Here is a 19992-nt window from a genome sequence, read left to right as displayed (position 1 = left end):
TTTTTACTGAATGCTTATCTCTCCAGAATGTACAGGAAAGGTAGAGATTTATCTTACTCACCCCTGGCATCCAGAATCGTGCTTGACAACCAGCAGACACTCAATAAATATGTTAAATAAATTAAAATTAGAAGTAATAAAAAAGAAAGATTTTATTATTATTTTAATTATCAGAATTATCATCAGGGTAATAATTGTTATAACAGCTAATGTTTATGGAGTATTTATGATGGGCACCATGGTAAGCAATTTTATGTATTGGATTATCTTGTTTCTTTCACACAAAATCCTTTTAAGGAAGAAACTAGTATTAATTCTGTTTTAGAAACAAGGGTATGGAATCTTTATGAGGATAAGCTACTCACACATTTCTAGAATGGGCAGAGGTGGGTTTGAAACCTAGGTACATCTGACTTCCAGCCATGCTCTTAGCCATTATAAAATGGGGATATTCAGGATATTGGGGCAAGGGGATGAAAAAAGGAAAGAAGAAAGGAAGAGAGGGAAGGAGGGACAAATGGGTGCCAGATATTGAATATTTCCCAGCTCCTGGTGGCAATTTCTGTCCCTCCTCCAAAAACCTGGAACGAAGATGATGTTTCTCTCAGGCTGACCTAGTTCGCTTTGGAGGAAAATAAGAAAAAGGGAGTTAGTATTACCCTGTTCGCTTCTCTGGTGAATCTATTCGGACCTTGAATGATGCAGAAACAAAAACAAGGTAATAGTTCTGCCCTATGGGAAATATATTTCACCAGAAACTTAGCGGTTTATTGTTTCTCATGTCCACATGGGTCTTCTTAACTTAGGAAAAAATACTCAGTTTTGATCTCCCAACTCAACAGAACCAACCTGCCTTTATTTTTTTTTAGTTCCAACCATGTATCAATTGTCTCTCTGTTATAATCTTAATCTTTTTTCACAAACAAACAAACAAACAAATCTATGAAATCTATTTAATGTATTAAATGCATAAAAGAAACCCCTTAATCTAGGGACAGAATTAGTTTAAGCTTCAATTTATAAACATGAAAAAAGGAAAATCACTAATTTTACAGTCTCAAGCCTAGTATGATCATTGTCTAAATTTTCTAACCCATCATAAACTTGCAACTAACCCAACCTTAAGAAATTAGGGAACACATGTTTCTCCATCAGATTGCCAGGGAGGTTTGTCCGAAGTATAACAAACAGGGAGGGAAAGGCTCTCTAGAGAGGTGAGATTTACAGAACGATTTAAATGAAAAGGGCAAGTCGATTTATGAATTTTAGAGGCCCGAATTTATTTCACTACATAAAAAAATGTTTATTTAGTGTTTAATATTCCATGGGACTGTGTTATAAGCTCTGGCCAGCACCAGGACTGGGGGAAATGCCCAAGAATTTTCAGTTCCTCTTCACCATTTTTAACATCTGTAGCTGCCCTTAATGAGTTCATAATCTTTCATGTCATAACAGTGAAAAAATAAAATTAAGTATTGCAACAGATATATCCAGAAGTGCCAGAAACAATACACAGGGGTGATGATGAAGAGAAAGAACATATTAGAGAAATTTTACTAGGACAGGGGTTTGCCAGGCATCTGGGCTTAGGAAGGAATACTCTAGGCAGGGGAAACTAGTTGAGTAAAAGCCTAGGGAGAAGCAATGTTTGGTGTTTGGAGGCTGGCTTGTCCAAGGAAAATATAGGACAAAGAAAACTCACAAGTGGTCAAACAGAAGCTAAGAGAAAGGAAAACAGATTTAAAGCAGAATGAAGGGTCTTTAATGCCCATTCTCCGTGTTAGCCTACTGGTTCATAACAGAATAACCCACATCTAAGTATTCACATTTCAGTTATATGCTTTAAATGCTTATAACTATTTACATCTTAGAAGAGTGAACATATGTGTCAAATACTACTCTTTCACGAAGTTAGCATTTTCTGGTTTTACTAGAAACTTTTCTGTCTGCAATGGTCTCCCACGCAGTTTTTTAAAAAGTGTTTTATTAGGCTCCATGGCAAACACAACCAGAAGCTTCCCATCCCTCTCCCAGCATGCAATGGGCTCATCAACCTCTTTCTCAAGGAGTCTCCTTTCTCCTGGGTTTAAATACATAATGTTATTAAGCTCATATCCCTGCAGGAAAGAACTCAGGCACTAGGCCTGTCTACTGCCACTTATATATTTCAAAGAAAATTTGTTTACTCCCATTATCCAAAACTCACTATTGTGGAGGTTGGTTTGGAGGAATTCTGAAATTGTAAAAAAATGAAATAATATTTCTTTTTCCAAGATGCTCAGCACAAAATGAACAAAAGCCATTATTATATAAAAATGGTCCATTTGACCTCTACCATTAGAATGAGTGCTCAGATGCTGTGGAATTTTCCAGTAGTGGGGAAAAAACTACCCTGCCCAATTCTCAATCATGGGGTAAGGTAGGGCTAATTGGATCACCTGATGATGGAAATCTGATTCTTAAGAATCCCATCACAGATGTAAGCTTGGAAAATTACATTTCCTATCACTTTAGAAAGCCACTGGTTTGAGGAATTTTCTACAAGTATTTAAAATTATAATGGTTTTTGATGCTCTGTCTGAAGGAAAAAGAAAACTGCTCTTACTTCAGAAATATAACAGAATTGCTTCAACTAGAATATTCTGCATTGCTATTAATTCTTCCTTTTCTCCAAGTGTGCATGGAAAGATATTAAGAGATAAAGATGTATATCTACTATATCACATTTATGGTAATACACATTCCTCACCAGCACGTTACTCCTACTAGTCACTTTTTGGATATTAAGATCTGATGTTTATCTTAGATGTCTACAACAGTTCCAAAAATACTGGCAGACCTGTCAATCAACTTCCAAGGAATGTGCACATGATCAATGGCAGAGCACTGAGGTGCTCTAGAGCTAAAGGCCTAAGTGGAGTTTGAGCTGATTCACCCTGCGGGTGGTGCCCTGAAGAGTCAGTTCTTCATCTCCTGCTTCTTGGATTAGGGATAAGGAGAGTACTGGAGTAGCCTTTTTTTTTTTTTTTTGCCTTGCCTTTTCCAAGCTTAGATCCTTGGTCTGGCCTCTAATTCCTTGAGTTGCCTCATAACCTTACTAAAAAGTTTACTTTTTCTTAAGCACCTATGGTTGGTTTATGTTGATTAAACTCTTTTTTGTTTTCCTTTTTGGCAATTCTTAAATTTTTTTGACCCAATGATATAAATATCTAATTATCACTAAACAAATAAAAACAACAACAAAACCACATAATTAAAAACAATTACCAAAATAACTAGGAATTCCCCTATCATAACTCACAATACCAGCTCTGCTTTTCTAGGGCATAAGACAAGGTCATGATATAAACATTATGTGCTCATAATTTCACTGTGAACTAATCCATGTATTTTATACTTTGGAGGCTGACTTCAAGGCTAAAGTTGTTTTATGTACATATTCAACTGTAACATGCTTTTATGCTTCCATATACTAGATATAAGAATGAATTCCTCCCTTAAAAGGAGTGGGCACAAGTCAGGTAGCAAATAATAATTATCAGCCAAAAGCCATTCAAACTTGGAATCAGACAGCTCGTTAGAAGAGTCTTATGGTATTGATGCAGACTGCCGACCAATGCCATTACTCTAGGGTGACTGCAATAATCCAAGGCTGAGTGAATTTTTTCAGAGAAAATAAGCTACAGCTGAACCTTAGTTCACATTGTATAAGGGAATGAAAATTTACTTTGTTCAATAACATTAAGGAAACACCTTGGAAAATACTGTAATCCAAAGAAAATTTGTAACAAAGAAGTTTATAGTGAAAGACTCTCATCTCTTAATTATTCTCTGCCCGATGGCCTTCCCTCTCCTTAGTGTCCCACAATCTTGACTGTATTCTAGTAATTTTCACCACTAATGGTTAGTCTCCAACCAGCACCTCCTGTCTGCTCTTCTATTTTCCCAACAAGATATTTTATTTATAAGTTTAGAAATGTTTGGGAGAGAGCATTACCATTTGGTTGAGTTCCTTATACTGACTTAGCAAAATAGAAAAACATAACGCAGCTCATCTGATCAAGGCCAAGTCTCTAAGCAGGCAATTACTTGGTTAACATATATATTTTCATTACAAAATTTGCTTGTTCTATTTCTTCCTATTTGGATTTAGTTTTCCCAAGTAAAATACATATTCTATTCTTTAAAAATAAAGTGGGAGGAGTGCTGTCAGCAACATGGCTGAATAGGACATAGGACATCTCTTGTCATATCCCCCACTCGATAACAGCAATTTGGCATCCATCCACAGAAAAACTACCTTTGTGGGAGCTGTGAGATCCAGCACCATTCACCAAAGCACTCAGGAGGAGTCTTGCCCACTTATGTATCCAGTAATAGGCATGGGCCCTGCAGTGTCCTGTGAACTAGATACAACCCCTCTTGGCCATCCATGACAGAGAGCCCTTGTGGAAGTTCAATATTCCAGTGAAGTTCAAGTACATCACTAGAGCACTATATAAAAAACAATTAGACTTTACTTGCATTACTTCTTCAGCCTGCAGTTTCTCCCAGGGAGAAGTGAGAGCTTGGGAGTGAATGTTTGGCTTCCCCACCTGTGTGGGGCATCGTTGCCTAAAAGGCCCATTGCATACAGATTCTGGGTCATAAGAGGTATGACTGGGGGCAAGAGAGTCTGGGACAGAGGCACATAGGACTCTCAGAAGGCATTAAAGGAATGCAGATTCTACTAACTACATCATGAACTCTGGGGGACACCTTGCCCACAGATCCCCTCAGCTGGCTCATGGGTACCCACAGTGCTTCATGCACCTCACCCACACACTCCTCCAGCCTATGACTAGCTCTCTATACATACGTGGTAGCAAGCATGAGCTTTGGCAGACATCTAACAAACATGTGCAGAAAGCCAATATGAATCTATAGTCCAGGGAGAGATCACAAACCTGAACTTTAGCTCCACCTTTGGGAAAGCAAAAGGGGAGCTTCCAACATCTGGCATGGTCCATTAAAGGATTAAAAAAAAGTAAGGAAAGAAAAAAAGACATAGAAACTTAAGAATTTCAACACAGAGGCAGCAAGAAGCATGGAGCAGGCATATTCATAGAAGGACTGAAAATACCTCAGACTCCCTATCAGCACTGAAGGAAAATATTTATTTCTAAAAGTAATTTAGTAATGAATAGAGGAGGTGACTGTTGTTGCAAAAGCAGTAATACAAGACTTCAAGGAACATAAAAAGACTAAGGAAACAAGACACCACCAAAGGAAACGGGTAGTTTTTGTATGCAATTTAAGTTAAAGTATCAACCTAAAAATATATAAGATGTTTTATGTAAGTCTCATAGTAACTGCAAAACAAAAAACTCCTATAGTAGATAAAGAAATAGGAATCAAATAATACCACCACAAAAAATCATCAATTCACAAAGGAAAGCTTCGAGAGAGGAGGAATGGAAAGCAGGGAGAGAGGGTGAAAGGAACCTGGGAACTACAAAATAGTCAGAAAACAATAAAATATTTGTAGTCTTTACCTATCAATACTTAACGCTTAATGTAAATAGATTAAATTAGCCTATCAAAAGGCATAGAATGGTTAGATTGGTAAAAAATAAACAAACAGAAACAAAACAAGACCGAGCTATATGCTGCCTACAAGAGCCTAACTTCAGTTTTAATGATACACAGAGGCTCAAAGTGAAGAGATGGCAAGAGATATTCCATGCAAATTAAAACCAAAAAAGAACAGGGATTATAATACTATATCTAACAAAATAGACTTTAAGCCAAAAACTATAATAGCATGCCTCAAAAGCTAGCTACTATTAAAGTGAGGGCACTTATATTGAAGAAATGATATCCTGAAAATTGGAATGGGGATATGTAGGAAGACCTCACAGAGCTGAGGATATTGAGTCCCTAAATTCAGATGAGTATTATTTTACCAATAGAAGCAACCTTTTCACTCCTGTCTAAAGGGATTAGCCCTGCATGGAAAACCAAAAATTAAACAAGAGATAAAAAGGCCATAAGATAATAAAAGGGTCAATTCACCAAGAGGCTATAAAAATTATATATATACACAGATAAACACACACACATATCCAACATCAGAGTAGCTAAATATATTAAGCAAATACTTACGGATCTGTTGGGAGAAACAAACAACACTGCAATAACACTAAGAGACTTCAGTGCCCTACTTTCAATAATGGATATATCACCCAGAAAGAAAATCAGGGAGAAAACACTGGACTTGAACTATGAACTAAATGAACCTAAAAGACATACACAGAACATTCCTCCCAATAGCAGAAGGATACACATTTTTCTCCAGCGCACATGAAACATTCTCCAGAACAGATTATATGATGTCATTAAACAAGTCTTAGAAAATTGAAGATTGAAATCATACCAAGTATCTTTTCCAACCACAATGGATGGCATGAAGCTAGAAATCAATAAAGGAAGAAACTGGAAATTTCACAACATGTGGAAATTAACATACTCCTCAACAACCAATAGGTCAAAGAAGAAATCAAAAGGGAAAATAAAAAAATATCTTGAAACAAATAAAAATGGAAGCATAACATACCAAAACTTATGGAATGCAGTAAAAGCAGTACTCAAAGAAAATTTTATAGCACTAAATGTCTACATTAAGTAAAAAGAAAGACATCAAATAACAACAATAGAGACCAGAAAATAACAGAAAATATTAACAAAACTAAGAACTTGTTCTTGAAAAGATAAATAAAATTGACAATACTTCATCTAGACAACTAAGAAAAAAAGAGAGAAAAAATCAATTAAATAAAATCAGACATTAAAGAGGAGGCAATACAACTGATGCCATATCATTAATACACGATAATTACAGACTACTGTGAATAATAAAAGTATCAACAAATTGGATAATCTAGAAGAAATAAATTTCTAAAAACATACTACCTATCAAGACTGAATCATGAAGAAACAGGAAATCTGAACAGGCCAATAAAGAGGAAGGACATTGAATAAAACACATCCCAACAAAGAAAAGCCCAGGACCAAAGGTTGCCCTGGTGAACGCAGCCAAACATTTATTGAAAAATTAATGCCAAACCTTCTCAAATTCTAAAATATTGAAGAGGAGGGAACACTCCCAAACTCGTATTAAAAGCCCAGGATTACCCTGACACCAAAGAAAGGTAATGATACTACAAAACTATAAGCCAATATCCCTGGTGAATGCAGAATAAAAAATTCTCAACAAAATATTAGCGAGCTGCATTTAACAGCACATTAAAAAGATCACCTACCATAATGAATTGGATTTTTCCCTGGGATGCAAGAATGGTTCAACATGTACAAATAAGTAAATGTGATATACTACATTAATGGAATGAAAGACAAAAAATCATGTGATCAGCTCAATAGATGCAGAAAAAGCATCTGGTGAAATACCACATCCTTTCATTATAAAAACTCTTAACAAATTGAATATAGAAGGCATATATTTCCACATAATAAAGGCAATATATGACAAGCCCACAGCTAACACAGTCAACAGTGAAAGGTTGAAAGCTTTTCCTCTACAATCAGGAACAAGACAAGAGTGCCCATTCTTACTACTTCTATTCAACACAGCACCAGAGATTCTAGTCAGAGCAATCAGGCAAGAAAAAGAAATGAAATCCAAATCAGGACAGAAGAAAACATGTGTTTGTTTACAGATGACATGATCTTCTATATGGAAAATACTGAAGACTCCACACAAAAAAAACACCTGATAGAACTAATAAAGTCAGTAAGGTTAAAGGATACAAGATCAATATAAAAAATATGTTGTATTTCTACACACAATGAAATATCTGAAAAACAAATAAGGGAAACGATCCAATTCACAATAACATCAAAAATGAAATACTTAGGAATAAATTTAACAAAGGAGATAAAAGTTCTGTACCCTGAAAACTATTAGACTTTGATGAAAAACATTGAAAAAGACACAGATAAAATACTCCCCATGTTCATGGGTCACAATGATTAATACTGTTAAAATATCCATACTACCCAAACCCATGTGTAGATTGAATACAATCCCCATCAAAATATTAATGGCATTTTTCACAGAAATATTAAAAAAAATCATAAAATTTGTATGAAACCACAAAGATCCTGAATAACCTAAGCAATCTTGAGAAAGAAGAACAAAGCTGGAGGCATCATACTTCCTGACTTCAAACTGTATTACAAAGCTATAGTAACCAAAATAGTATGGTTCTGGCATCAGAATAGACACACAGACCCATGAAACAGAATCAAGAGGCCAGGAAATAAATAACCTTGCCTGTACAGTCAACTAATATTTGACAAGTGAGCCAATAACATTCGATGTGGAACCCAGCTGGCATGGCTCAGTGGCTGAGATTGACCTATGGTCCAAGAGATCAAAGTTTGGTTCCCAGTCAAGGGACACGCCGGGGTTGTGGGCTCATTTCCCAGCAGGGGGTGTGCAGTAGGCAGCCGATCAATGATTCTCTCATTATTGATGTTTCTATCTCTCTCTCTCCCTTTCCCTTTCTGTCTGAAATCAATGAAAACATATTTTTTTAAAAAATAATGTGGAAAGGATTATCTTTTCAATAAATCATATGGGGAAACTGAATAATCTTGCAGAAGAATGAAATTGGAGTTCACCTTACAAAATGACATAATTTAACTTAAAATAGATTACAGATTTAAACAAAAGACCCAAAACTATAAAATTCCCAGAAGAAAACAGAAAAAATGTTCCTTCATATTGGACTTGACAACAATTTTTTTGATATGACATTAAAAAGTACAAACAATAAAACAAAAATAGGTGGGACTACATAAACAAAAAACTTTCTTTACAGAAAAAGAAATAATCAACAAAATGAAAAGGCAGCCAACAGAATGGGAGAAAATATTTGCAAATCATATTTTTAATAAGAGATTAATATCCAAAATATATTAGGAAATCATACAACTCAATAACAAAAATATAGTTTTTAAAAAGGTCTGACTAAAAATGTCTTAGAAACATTTTTCCAAAGAAGAAATACAAATGGCCAACAGGCACATGAAAAGATGCTCAACAACACTAATCATTAGAGAAATGTAAATCAAAGCTACAAGATACCACCTCACACATGTTAGATTGACTATTATTAAAAAGAAGAGATATGAGTATTGGCAAAGATGTAATGCAAAGGGAATCTTTGTACATTGTCTGTAGGAATATAAATTGGTACAACCACTAAGAAAAACATTATAGAGGTTCTTCAAAAAGTTAAAAATAGAACTGCCATATGATCTAGCAATTATACTTCTGCATATATATCTCCAAAGGAAATAAAATCAGGATCTCAAAGAGATACCTCTATTCCCATGTTCACTGCAGTATTATTCAAAATAGCCAACTTATGTGTCCATCTATGAATGAATGGGTACAGAAAATGTGATAAATATAAATATATATGTGTGTGTGTGTATAGTATACCAAATATATATGTGTGTGTATGTATGTATGTATGTATATATATATATGTGTGTATATATATAGTGTCCCCAAAATGTATACACACTTTGATAACTGTAGATTCTATTACATTTTGAAAATGAAATGTATTCTGCCTTTATAATTATTCAAAGTGTGTATACATTAAGCCATTAGAAAGAAGGAAATCCTGCCATTTGTAACAAGAAGGATGGACTCGTGGAGGGTATTATGTTACATGAAGTAAGTCACACAGAGAAAGACAAGCACTGTATAATATCACTTATATGTGGAATCTAAAAAAGCTGAATTCAAAGAAACGAGAGTAGAAAGGTAATTGCCAGAGGCTGGCAGAGATGAGTAATTAGGGGATGTTAGTCAAATGGCACAAACTTTTAAGTTATGAGTAAGTTCTGGAGATCTAAGGGACAGCATGGTGACCATAGTTAACAGCACTGTATTACATACTTGAAAGTTGCTAAGACAGCAAATCAGATGTTTTCACCACAAAAACCAAAAAGTAATTGTGAGGCGACAAGTGTTTCCGAACCACACTGTGGCAATGATTTCACAGTCTGTCAGTGTACACCGTGACATAGGCAGGCACAAAGAAAGAGGAAAACTCAGGTTCAGCATGGATGGTGGCACTGGGCATTACAGCCCTGCTGCGTCCTTTTGCTTTACGTTTTGCGTGGGGGTAAGAAGAGGAAAGAATGGGACGGGTTCAGGGTGAGGGCAACTGTAATAGACCACAGCAAGCCGGCAAACAGATATAGGATGTAATATTTTTGACCCACAAATCACAAAATTATAATAAAAAAGTATATACAAGGACTTCCTTTACATGCTATTATCTGAAAGGTAAAGGGAAGCCCTGGCTGGTTTTTCTCAGTGGTTAGTGCATCAGCCCTGAAGGGTTGTAGGTTCGATTCCCGGGCCCGGTCGGGGGGTGTGTGGGAGGCAACCAATAGATGTCTCACACTGGATGTTTCTCTCTCTTTCCCCTTCCACCTTCCCTTCCTCTCTCTCTAAAAAAAAAAAAAAAAAAATCAATGGAAAAATATCATCAGCTGAGGATTAAAAATAAATAATAAATAAATAAATAAATACAATAAAAGGTGAAGGGAAAAATACAAATTTTCCTCCTCTCCTTCCCCTAACAAATATTTATCAGATTCCTTCTCTAAGCCAAAAATTAGGCCACATGACGGAGTCACAAGGCGAAGTCCTTGACCTCAAAGAGACTACAGCAAGGCAAGGAAGATTGACATTTAGTACAATGAAAGAGAACGCTGCATCTGTGGAGCAGAGAAAAGCAAAGAATTATTTAATGAGAAAGAATCCTCAAGCAAACGCAACTAGTTCCTGAGGTCTAAAAGAACTGATGCTGCAAAATAGTTACGAATATTCAGTTAAACCTTCACCTAAGAAAAGAGTATTCTCAGTCAAGATAAAGTGTTAAATAAAAAGAAATTTTATCTGAATAATAATGAAATTTACTTTATAAGGCCAATTGAAATAACTATTAAATGACTGGCATGAAAAACCAAAAGGATAATTCACATGTTCTCCCAGGCTTTGAAAAGCTGACATGTGTCGTGATACCATGGACGTAACAAATCACTACTATTTGTGAAGCAATATTCATGGAATTCTTCTGAAAATTGTCTGGCAGATGACAAGAGTCACATGTAATTTCCTTACTATTATAATCCTTGAACTGAATTTGGTTCAAAATATCTGGAATATATTAGTGCCATATGCTATCATAAGCATTTACTTTGACCCTTACTTAGGAAAAAAGAGTCTTTATGTCTAATTTAGACTATTTAGGCTATTATGTTGACCTGAATTTAAAGCACGTTGGGAATGAATATTCTCTAATTCTCTGCAATATTAAGCAATAAATTGCTTTTGGTAATACTGCCTGTGCATCCATTCAAAAAAACCAGGGCAATTTATGCAAATATAACTGTTCTACAAAAATCTCATCATCTGAGAAAATCATGTTACAGTCCTCTCTAAAAGTTCAACAAGGATCAGCATTCATGCATATTTAAATCTCCCATGACTTTACATGAGAGAAGAATCATGGGTGTTTCCTTTGAGACTTTAGAGAAATTGTTACATAGGCCTCCATGTTCCAAACAAATTAGATAGCCTCTGTTGAAAGATGGCTTTCTCTGACATCATTGTCTTTTTTTTTTTTCCTTTCAAAATATGTTTTTATTGATTTCAGAGAGAGGAAGGGAGAAGGAGAGAGAGAGAAACATCAGTGACGAGAGAGAGTCATTGATCAGTGGCCTCCTGCACGCCCCCTACTGGGGATCGAGCCCACAACCCAGGCATGTGCCCTGACCAGGAATTGAACCAGTGACCTCTTGGTTCATGGGGCAACACTCTACCGATAAGCAACACTGACCGGGCTTTTTAGGGCTTCATAAAGGCAATTGTTAATGAATCATACAAATCTCAGCATAACACTAGGCCAGAGTTAAGATTTATTTTCTAATCAGAAAGTTTCTAACTGAATTACACTAAAAATACTTCCCTTAGAAACATAGCAGTTGGGGCTACAGTAGTAAATGAGGAAGACAAGGTCTCCTCCAGAGTCTAGCGAACAAGAAAGAAAACAACAGCAAGTTAGACTAACACGGAACAAGTGCTGTGGGAAAAGACACTGGAAACACGTGGTCATGTCAATGCAACCAAGGAACTGCCATGTGTTTGTTTGTTTGAACTTAGGAATTACTTTTAGGATGAGACCTGTTCATAATTAGGAGCTACCAAGTCAAACGAAGAATGTAAGAATGACCAAGCTTTCCAGTGAATTTTTGAAATTAGAGCTAATGATGAGGCACTGAGTTAAAAATCATAGGGTTTACAAGTCAGTCCTGCGCAAATATGCCATCTATATCCTGAACCATTGTATATGTAAGTATATCTGTAGTCTGATAGTCCAACATTACAGTCATGGCTTCGGAATTTATGGCATCTTTTCCTCATTATAAGGGCTTTTGTTTCTATTGCCTTGCTTGTCTGTCTTTATCAGTAGTCAACTATTCTGATCAGTAACAATTTGTATTAGATAAAACACTTACAAACAAAACTAAGGACCTGACTTAAGCATAGGAACTGTACAGGAATATCAAGCACACGTTTTCTAACATATATATTTACTATATCCAATATTTCCAAGTAAGGAAGCCTGAATATTTATTGTAAGGGTTCCTAAGTGTAAAGATTTTGTCTCATTTTTCAAAATCTGCCCAATGGAGGACAGCTGGCCAAACATTTGAGCTCATTACTTCCAATTTGAGTTAAATAAACAAACATAAAAGAATCTTGTCCAAGTACTACTTAATAGAACTATCTTTCTCAAAATAATCTAATATTTCAAAGACTATTTGTCTAAATACATTCTCCTACCTAAATAATATATTTAATTTTGTTTTGGACAGGTCAGCCAGAACCATCACTGTTACTGATCTCCAAAGCAAAGTGCCACCGTGATTGGGTTCTCATAATTCTAAACAATTCTCCCAGTATTAGAGAGGAACAGAGAAAGAGAGCATGCATTGAGAGGCACATTTAGCCACATTTTCTCAGGTTCCCAAATATAAGCAGTAATCCACACTGTTATCCATTACACAGAAATAAGATATCAATTTTGGAACATATTTTCCTCTCTGCATTTCTTCCACTAATACTTTAAGGGCCTTGGGTTTTACACTTTTGAAAATATTCTCTTCAAAAACAACAAAGTGCTATAAACAAAGCCTTTCCACATCTACTCATAGGCAGTGGGGAATGTGAGAGTAGGTATATGGTGATTATCTCTAGTGTTGGTGTCATGAAGTCTGAAAGGAACCCTATAAGCCACAGACATGTGAAGAGGGTCGTCTTGATCATTGCAGTCGCTTCCTACCTGCCTCTTTGGAAATCTGCGTGAAGGATTCCACACCTTTCTCTCCATAGCTTCCTTCAGACGCGAGCGTGGACACATAATTCCAGCCTAGGGCCTTCACAATGTCTACCATGGCCTGGGCTTGGAAGGAGTCGGGAGGGACCACGCGGGAGAAGAAGTCATAGCGCCGGTCGTCACTTAACTCAGGTGCCGTTGATGCATAACTAATCTGGGGGATCTGTAAAGACAAGAAAGCACCGCATGAGAGCAAACCACCGAGATGTGAGGGGCTCGTTCCTACTGACGACAATTCACTCAAAACACAGGACCTGAGTTCCAAAGAGGATGTGTGTTGCCAACACTATATTTAACTGTAGACCACCTAAAAATAAATGTGACTGACAACTTCTTAAAAGCACAAAAGCACCTGCTTCTGTGCCTTGGCCTTTTGTTTTCTCCTCTTGGGAGGAAGGAATGAGGACTGCATGGGAATTACCCGGGTTATGGTAGTTAGGAGAAAATAATTTATCATTATTGTGGCTACCATTTAGAATCAGGCTTTACTTCTCATAAACTAATAGAAACAAAAAAACACAACAGCTGTCCTGGCTGGTTTGGCTCCGTGGTAGAGCATCTGCCAGCAGACTGAAGGGTCCTGGGTTCGACCAGCCAAGGTCACATACCTCAGTTGCAGGCTTGAGCCCCAGCTTCGGGTGGGGTGGGTGCGGAAGGCAACCAATCAATGTCTCTCTCACATTGATGTTTCTCTCCCTCTCTCTTCCACTTTCTCAGAAAAGCAATGGAAAAAATATCCTCTGGTGAGGATTAAAAACAGACAAATAAAACAAAAAATCCCCACAACAGCCTAACTGGAATGTGTGTAAGTTTCCCTTTGGGTGCTGGGAAAGGGCTGAGAGGACCTATCTGGGAGGAGCCACATGGGTCTCTGATTCCCATTTTCTTTCTCTTTAGACAACTCTCTGACACTCTACCTCACATGAGATTAACCAGGTTCTCCAAGGAGTTCTAGAACTTGTGCCTTTGGGAATCATCCTAGGGCCCCATAGCAGAACCCTGGTTTCAGGAGGGGCGCCTAACAAGCAGATTACTCCCCTTGGCTGGCATAGTATTTATTTCTTAGAATTATGTGAGATTAGACTAGCTGAGTAATCTTGGCATGCTGATTTTAGCAAAATCAAACTATTAATAAAGAAAGGGGTCTTGAAAAAAAATATTTGTCTGGGGTCCTAAATACCCTGGAGGAAGCCCTAAAGTAGTCATAGATGAGGAACCTGGCTTAGGGCCTAACTTTTACAATGCGCCACCCCCTAGTTCTTCGTCTTAACACAAGGATGCAGTAGACTATAATTGGTACAATTAATATACCTGTAAAAATGGTTAACTCCTACAAAATTCTGCTTGCAAACTCTCTCAGGGCTTACCCCTGCTTTATCATAAGTGTTCCTCTGGTACCTAAGAGCCAGTTTTGATCTTTGCTCAGACAAAGCCCAACTGTCCAACTCTTTGCCCCAAAGAAGCCAAAGCTACACTCAAATTGAGTCAGCCCTGAAAAATCTACTCAGTATCCTATTTTTCTCCTTCCAGTGCAGCAAAGCAAACCTAAAGTTTACCCATTTGCCATTGTTTAATACTGGTTACCACTTCTGTAGAGCCCATTTCTCCACCAACCTTTTTAGGTCAGCATTACAGACAAGTGCTCGCAGCCCACCCCTGGTGCAGTTCTGCTCGTGACCAGTAGGGGCAGGCTCTCTGTCCCTGACTCAAAGTCCAAAACAGAGTGAGAAAGGCTCAGTCACCTGGTGGGTCTTTACCTGAGCAACTCAATTTGAGAGGCAGTGAGGTGCAGGGGAAATAAAACAGGATTTGCTGTTGACAAGATGTGGAGTCAAATCTTATGTTTACTTTGGTGACGTTATTTCACCTCAATGAGTTAGTTGCCTCATTAGTATAAGATTGTTTTGAGGGGCAAGAATATGAATGTGCACTGCTTAGCATGATGCCTGTGACAGGGGGGGCATTTAATACATGGGGGTAATGATCATCAAAATAGAGAACAGCATGGGTTGCCCTACTAAGTTCACCTATTCCTCACAATCAACTTCCCAAATTCTCTGTGACACATTATCACAAACCTTCCCCTCAATATGCTAGGAACATATGTTCACATATTTCTATCATTATTGCTTTAGAAATAATATTTTATTCAACTCTTTATTATGTGCCAATCATGTCCTAAAGTTTTTATGCATTACCTTACCTAACCATCAGTAAATATTCTTTACTGTACTGTATTATATTCTCCTGTCATTAGCTCATTTCACAAAAGAGGAAATGAGACTTGAAAGCATAATCCGAGTTTGTCTCAGGCCATAATGTTGCAGGTCAGAGAGCAGTACTCAAACCTGAAACTGTCCAAAGCAAATTTAACCGTCCAAAACTCTTAACTGTGATGCTTAGATGGATTGTTGCTAAAACACTTCAATAATAAGCATAAAACTAAGAAGGACCATAGATTCCTGGAGTCCAGGCCAATTTCTCTGACCACAGCACTGACTACTGATACACTGAAAGTTACTTTACAGTTCACTCTTAGGCTGCTGTCCAAACATTTTTTAAAAGGCCTTTTAAAGCTTATACAAATATATTAATAGAATGATTTCCCTATGTTTTATTTATAGTTCTGAGGTTATAAATTTTAGGTAAAGAAAATACCACCTGAATAAAGTCTTTGGGCAGAAAAATAAAAGGAAGGAGGGAGGGAGGGGGAGTGGGGAGAGAGAGAAAGAGAGAGACCTTTTCTTACAAGAAATAAAAAGGAAAGAAGCCAAGCATATCAACACATTTGCATCAATTTCAACCTGTGGAAATGGAAAAGCTTCGTGCAATTGCACAGCTGTCTTCCTTGCCAAAGTCCCTTTCTACCTTTGAAGGAGTGCTAATAAAGATACGCCCAGCCTTCTCCTTGAATTTGCATGTATGTAGCTGCTGTAAAATATCAGAATTGTGAACTGTCCCAGTGCAAATGCACTTCTGAAACTGTGCTCCAAATTTCAGTAATGAAACTCCTGGGGAAGCAGATTCCTTTCCTCACTACCACGCGCCCTTTGAAAACGGCTGCAATCTGTGGTCTGCCCCTTCCACTCTAAACAAGACTCGTACGTCCCTTTAAGCACATATACACATCCTATATCCAACAATATTTATTTCGACTCTATGCGTAAATAATGCTAGAATAAAGAATGAAAAACCAAATGGATTTCATTTCTGAGATAAAAATACGCATCGCTGCCATAGGAATATCCCTCCGGGCAATAGAGATGAAGAACTGGAAGAATGCGTGTAACCTGTGAAATATGTTTCTGTGCACTGAGTCAGCAATTATGCTGCATATTTAGTTACCTGCTTTCAAACTAATGTTTAAGCCTACAGAGTAATTATTTTGACATGCATGTTATAACTGGCACCTACAACTGACCCAATTATTAGTTACCTTTAGTGATTAACGTCCACGCTCCTTGATCTCCAGCTGCACTTTCCTTTCCTGCTACTGAAACTCTACCCTTGCCGCCTCCTGTGGCAACACGGGAATGATCTTTTGATGAAGAGACATTAATATAACACTTCAGCTATAGAAAACTCGGTGGTCCATGTCTCTTTGAGTCTTCCTTTCTCCAATTTAAAGAACGGAAACCCTTTTAATCTGTATCATAAGACTAAATTTTCGTCTTGTTCTATTTTATTAGCCTTTATTCTTACTTTGTAAAATTTGCCTATCACACAAAAATGGTGTTATTGATGAGTATAGAATAGAATTAAAAATATCTTTAACCTACCATATTTGTCTTACAATGAGTTTGTACTTTTATTTAGGCAAAGAATAATACATATTATGTACTAAAAAGTAGAGAAACAAAACAAGAAAATAACTTTAATGCCTTCATCCCTGTTAACACTTTATCATTTTTGTGTGCATGTGGGCATGCACATAAATATTATTAATTATAAAAGCATGAGTTTTCATCTTTCCCCCCACCCCCATTTCTCTTTCTCTCTCTCTCTCTGGTTGCATAAATTCTATTAAGCTAAGCATAAGATAAACCTAACCTTCACTGTTAAATGTTTAAACATATTTCAAGTTTTCATTATCACTAGAAGTTAGAAAATATCCTGGCAGTTCATTCAAGTCCTTGTGGACATAAACGGGTATTTTCTTAGAAACCTCTTTCTCACCAAACTGACAGAAATGTTTCGGGTTTACATTTAAATATTTCCCTATAAGAAAATTACTTGGGGTTGTCCTATGAGGTAAACCAAACACCTACATTTTTTCTTCCACATGGCTAACTACTTACGAGCACCATATATTAAACACTCATTATTTACCAATAGGAAAGACCATCTTTTGTCACATATTAACTCCTTTAACTACATTTGAGCAATTGGGGTATATTCTCTACTTTTCTGTCACCAGAGTCCTGGGCCAATGTTTTACTATTTTCATTTTTATAGACTTACAGTTTTTGGGGCTATATTAATGAGAACACATTCTCTCTTCATAACTGTTATTTTAAAAGGACCATGGGGAATCACCCATATTTAATTTTTCAGCTGAACTATAACACAAATATTTCAATTTAACACAATAAAGTTGCATGAAGATTATGATGAGAATTAGATTGTACAGGGTGTCCCCCCAAAAGTATATGCACTTTAAGAGCTGATAGCTCAATTTTGAAAATGAAATGTATTTTAATAAACACTGCCTTGATAATTATTCGAAGCGTACGGTATGTTTTGGGGACATCCTATATTTAGAAAATAATTTGGGAAGAATTGATATACTTACAATATTTTATTTTCCCCTACAGGAAAATATTTATTTTCATCCATTCCATTAGTCATTCTTTTCTCTTAGTAAAAGTTTATCATTGTCTCCATGTAGGTAACTTTATTTCTAGATAATTATTTTTATTACATTATGAATTATATCAAATTTTCATTTTATTTTCTATTTGTTGCTGGTATGTAGGAATCTATTAATTTTGTATATTTGGTTTATGACTTACACCCTTGTTAAAATTCATATTGGTTCTAATAGCTTTCCAGTTATTTTCTTGGGGTTTCTAGGTAAGCAAAGCCACATTATAAGAATTCATTTAGATTTTCTTTTCTAACTACATCAGCTAGAATATTCAGGAGAACAATGATAGTGACAGAAATAGTCTGCCTTTCCCCGTTTCTCTGCAGTGAGCATTTAAAGTAAACTAACATTTATTCTAATTTCTTATCTTAAAAAATGTGTAGTCAAACAAAGAATTAAGATTATCAGTTAAAATTTTATTTTGCCAAAATACAATCTTAACTAGACCTTATAGCACTATGGGTCTTCAACTAGTTGCAAAGTATTATCCTTCAACAATCCTCTTTTGCAAAGGAAGTCTCAGGCGTTCCAATTACTTCCCCTGAGGTGTGAATCAGGCGATGCTGATGGCAAGATGAAAAATCAGTTTCAAGTGACCAAGTTTTTGAAGCATAGTAGTTCTCACACCTCAGTCATCGTTTAAAATTTGTGCAGTAGTCAACTTTTCTGACTCTTTTTAAACACTGAAAAACAAATGGAGCCCTGGCCAGTGTGGCTTAGTTGGTTGGGCACTGACCCATGCACCAAATGTTGTGGGTTCGATTCCTGGTCAGGGCACATGGCCAGGTTGAGGGCTTAATCCCTAGGAGGGGGCATGCAGGAAGCAGCCCACTGATGGTTCACTATCACATAGGTGTCTCCCTATCTCTCTCCCTCTTCCTGCTTCTCTCTCTAAAAATCAATAAAAAAATATTTTTTAAAATAAGAGATAAACAAAAGGAACAAAAACAGCAAAACCATCATTCTCCAAGTCATCAGATGCAACATTTCCCAAAGCTATTGCTTACTCTTAAAATGGGGGGGAGGGAGGGAGCCCAATTAACTCTGTTTCTAATTAGCCTTTAAAATATTTATGTATATTTAAGGCCCTAAGAATTCCTGTAAATCTAAGAGAAAGAAGACTAGGGGAAAGCCAATTTCAAGAATTAAAATGGACACTTAACTAACTCACATCCTCTACATCTTATAGAAACTTCCAAGTCACCAATATTCACATCTCACCAATACAAGTGGTTGTGGTGTGTGAATTCTTTTGGTGGACTAAAAAAATAATCACAAGTAAAATTATATCTAACTAGTGGCTCACACTTGCCACTAGCAGGAGTTCAAGGCTCTCTCCTACCTCTCCCATGATTGCCCTGGAAAGCATGAGTTTATACAAAGGTCAGTTGGTCAATTCTTCTGGAACACGGTAGTTTTCTTTGGTAATGGGTGTCACATTGCCATTAAACAATTATCTGGAAAATTATCTGTTTGTCATTCTTTCCTTTCTGGGAGAATACGTACCCTCCTGGAGGGCAAGGACACTGTTCATCATTTTATCACCACTGGCTAGCACAGTACCCAGGACAACAGGAACCTGATCAGTATTTGTTGAATGAACAAGTGAGCCAGTAAGTGAATGAATAGAATAATCCT

General features: G+C 36.7%; 1 protein-coding gene across 2 annotated transcripts in view; it reads right to left on the bottom strand.

Moving 5' to 3' along the window:
- Nucleotides 1-19992, bottom strand: part of GRM7 (glutamate metabotropic receptor 7) — a 673384-nt gene that overhangs the window by 434456 nt on the left and 218936 nt on the right. For both annotated transcript variants that reach the window (XM_081159174.1, XM_081159173.1), the window contains exon 2: nucleotides 13434-13650. In XM_081159174.1, the coding sequence (XP_081015300.1) occupies nucleotides 13434-13650 (217 nt within the window). The remainder of the gene's footprint in view (nucleotides 1-13433; nucleotides 13651-19992) is intronic.

Source organism: Miniopterus schreibersii (assembly GCF_964146895.1).
Source record: "Miniopterus schreibersii genome assembly, chromosome: 15".
In the NCBI taxonomy this organism is placed as follows: Eukaryota; Metazoa; Chordata; class Mammalia; order Chiroptera; family Miniopteridae; genus Miniopterus; species Miniopterus schreibersii.
The sequence above is the reverse complement of the archived record's forward strand: the minus strand, read 5'-3'. Positions and strand labels throughout refer to the sequence as shown.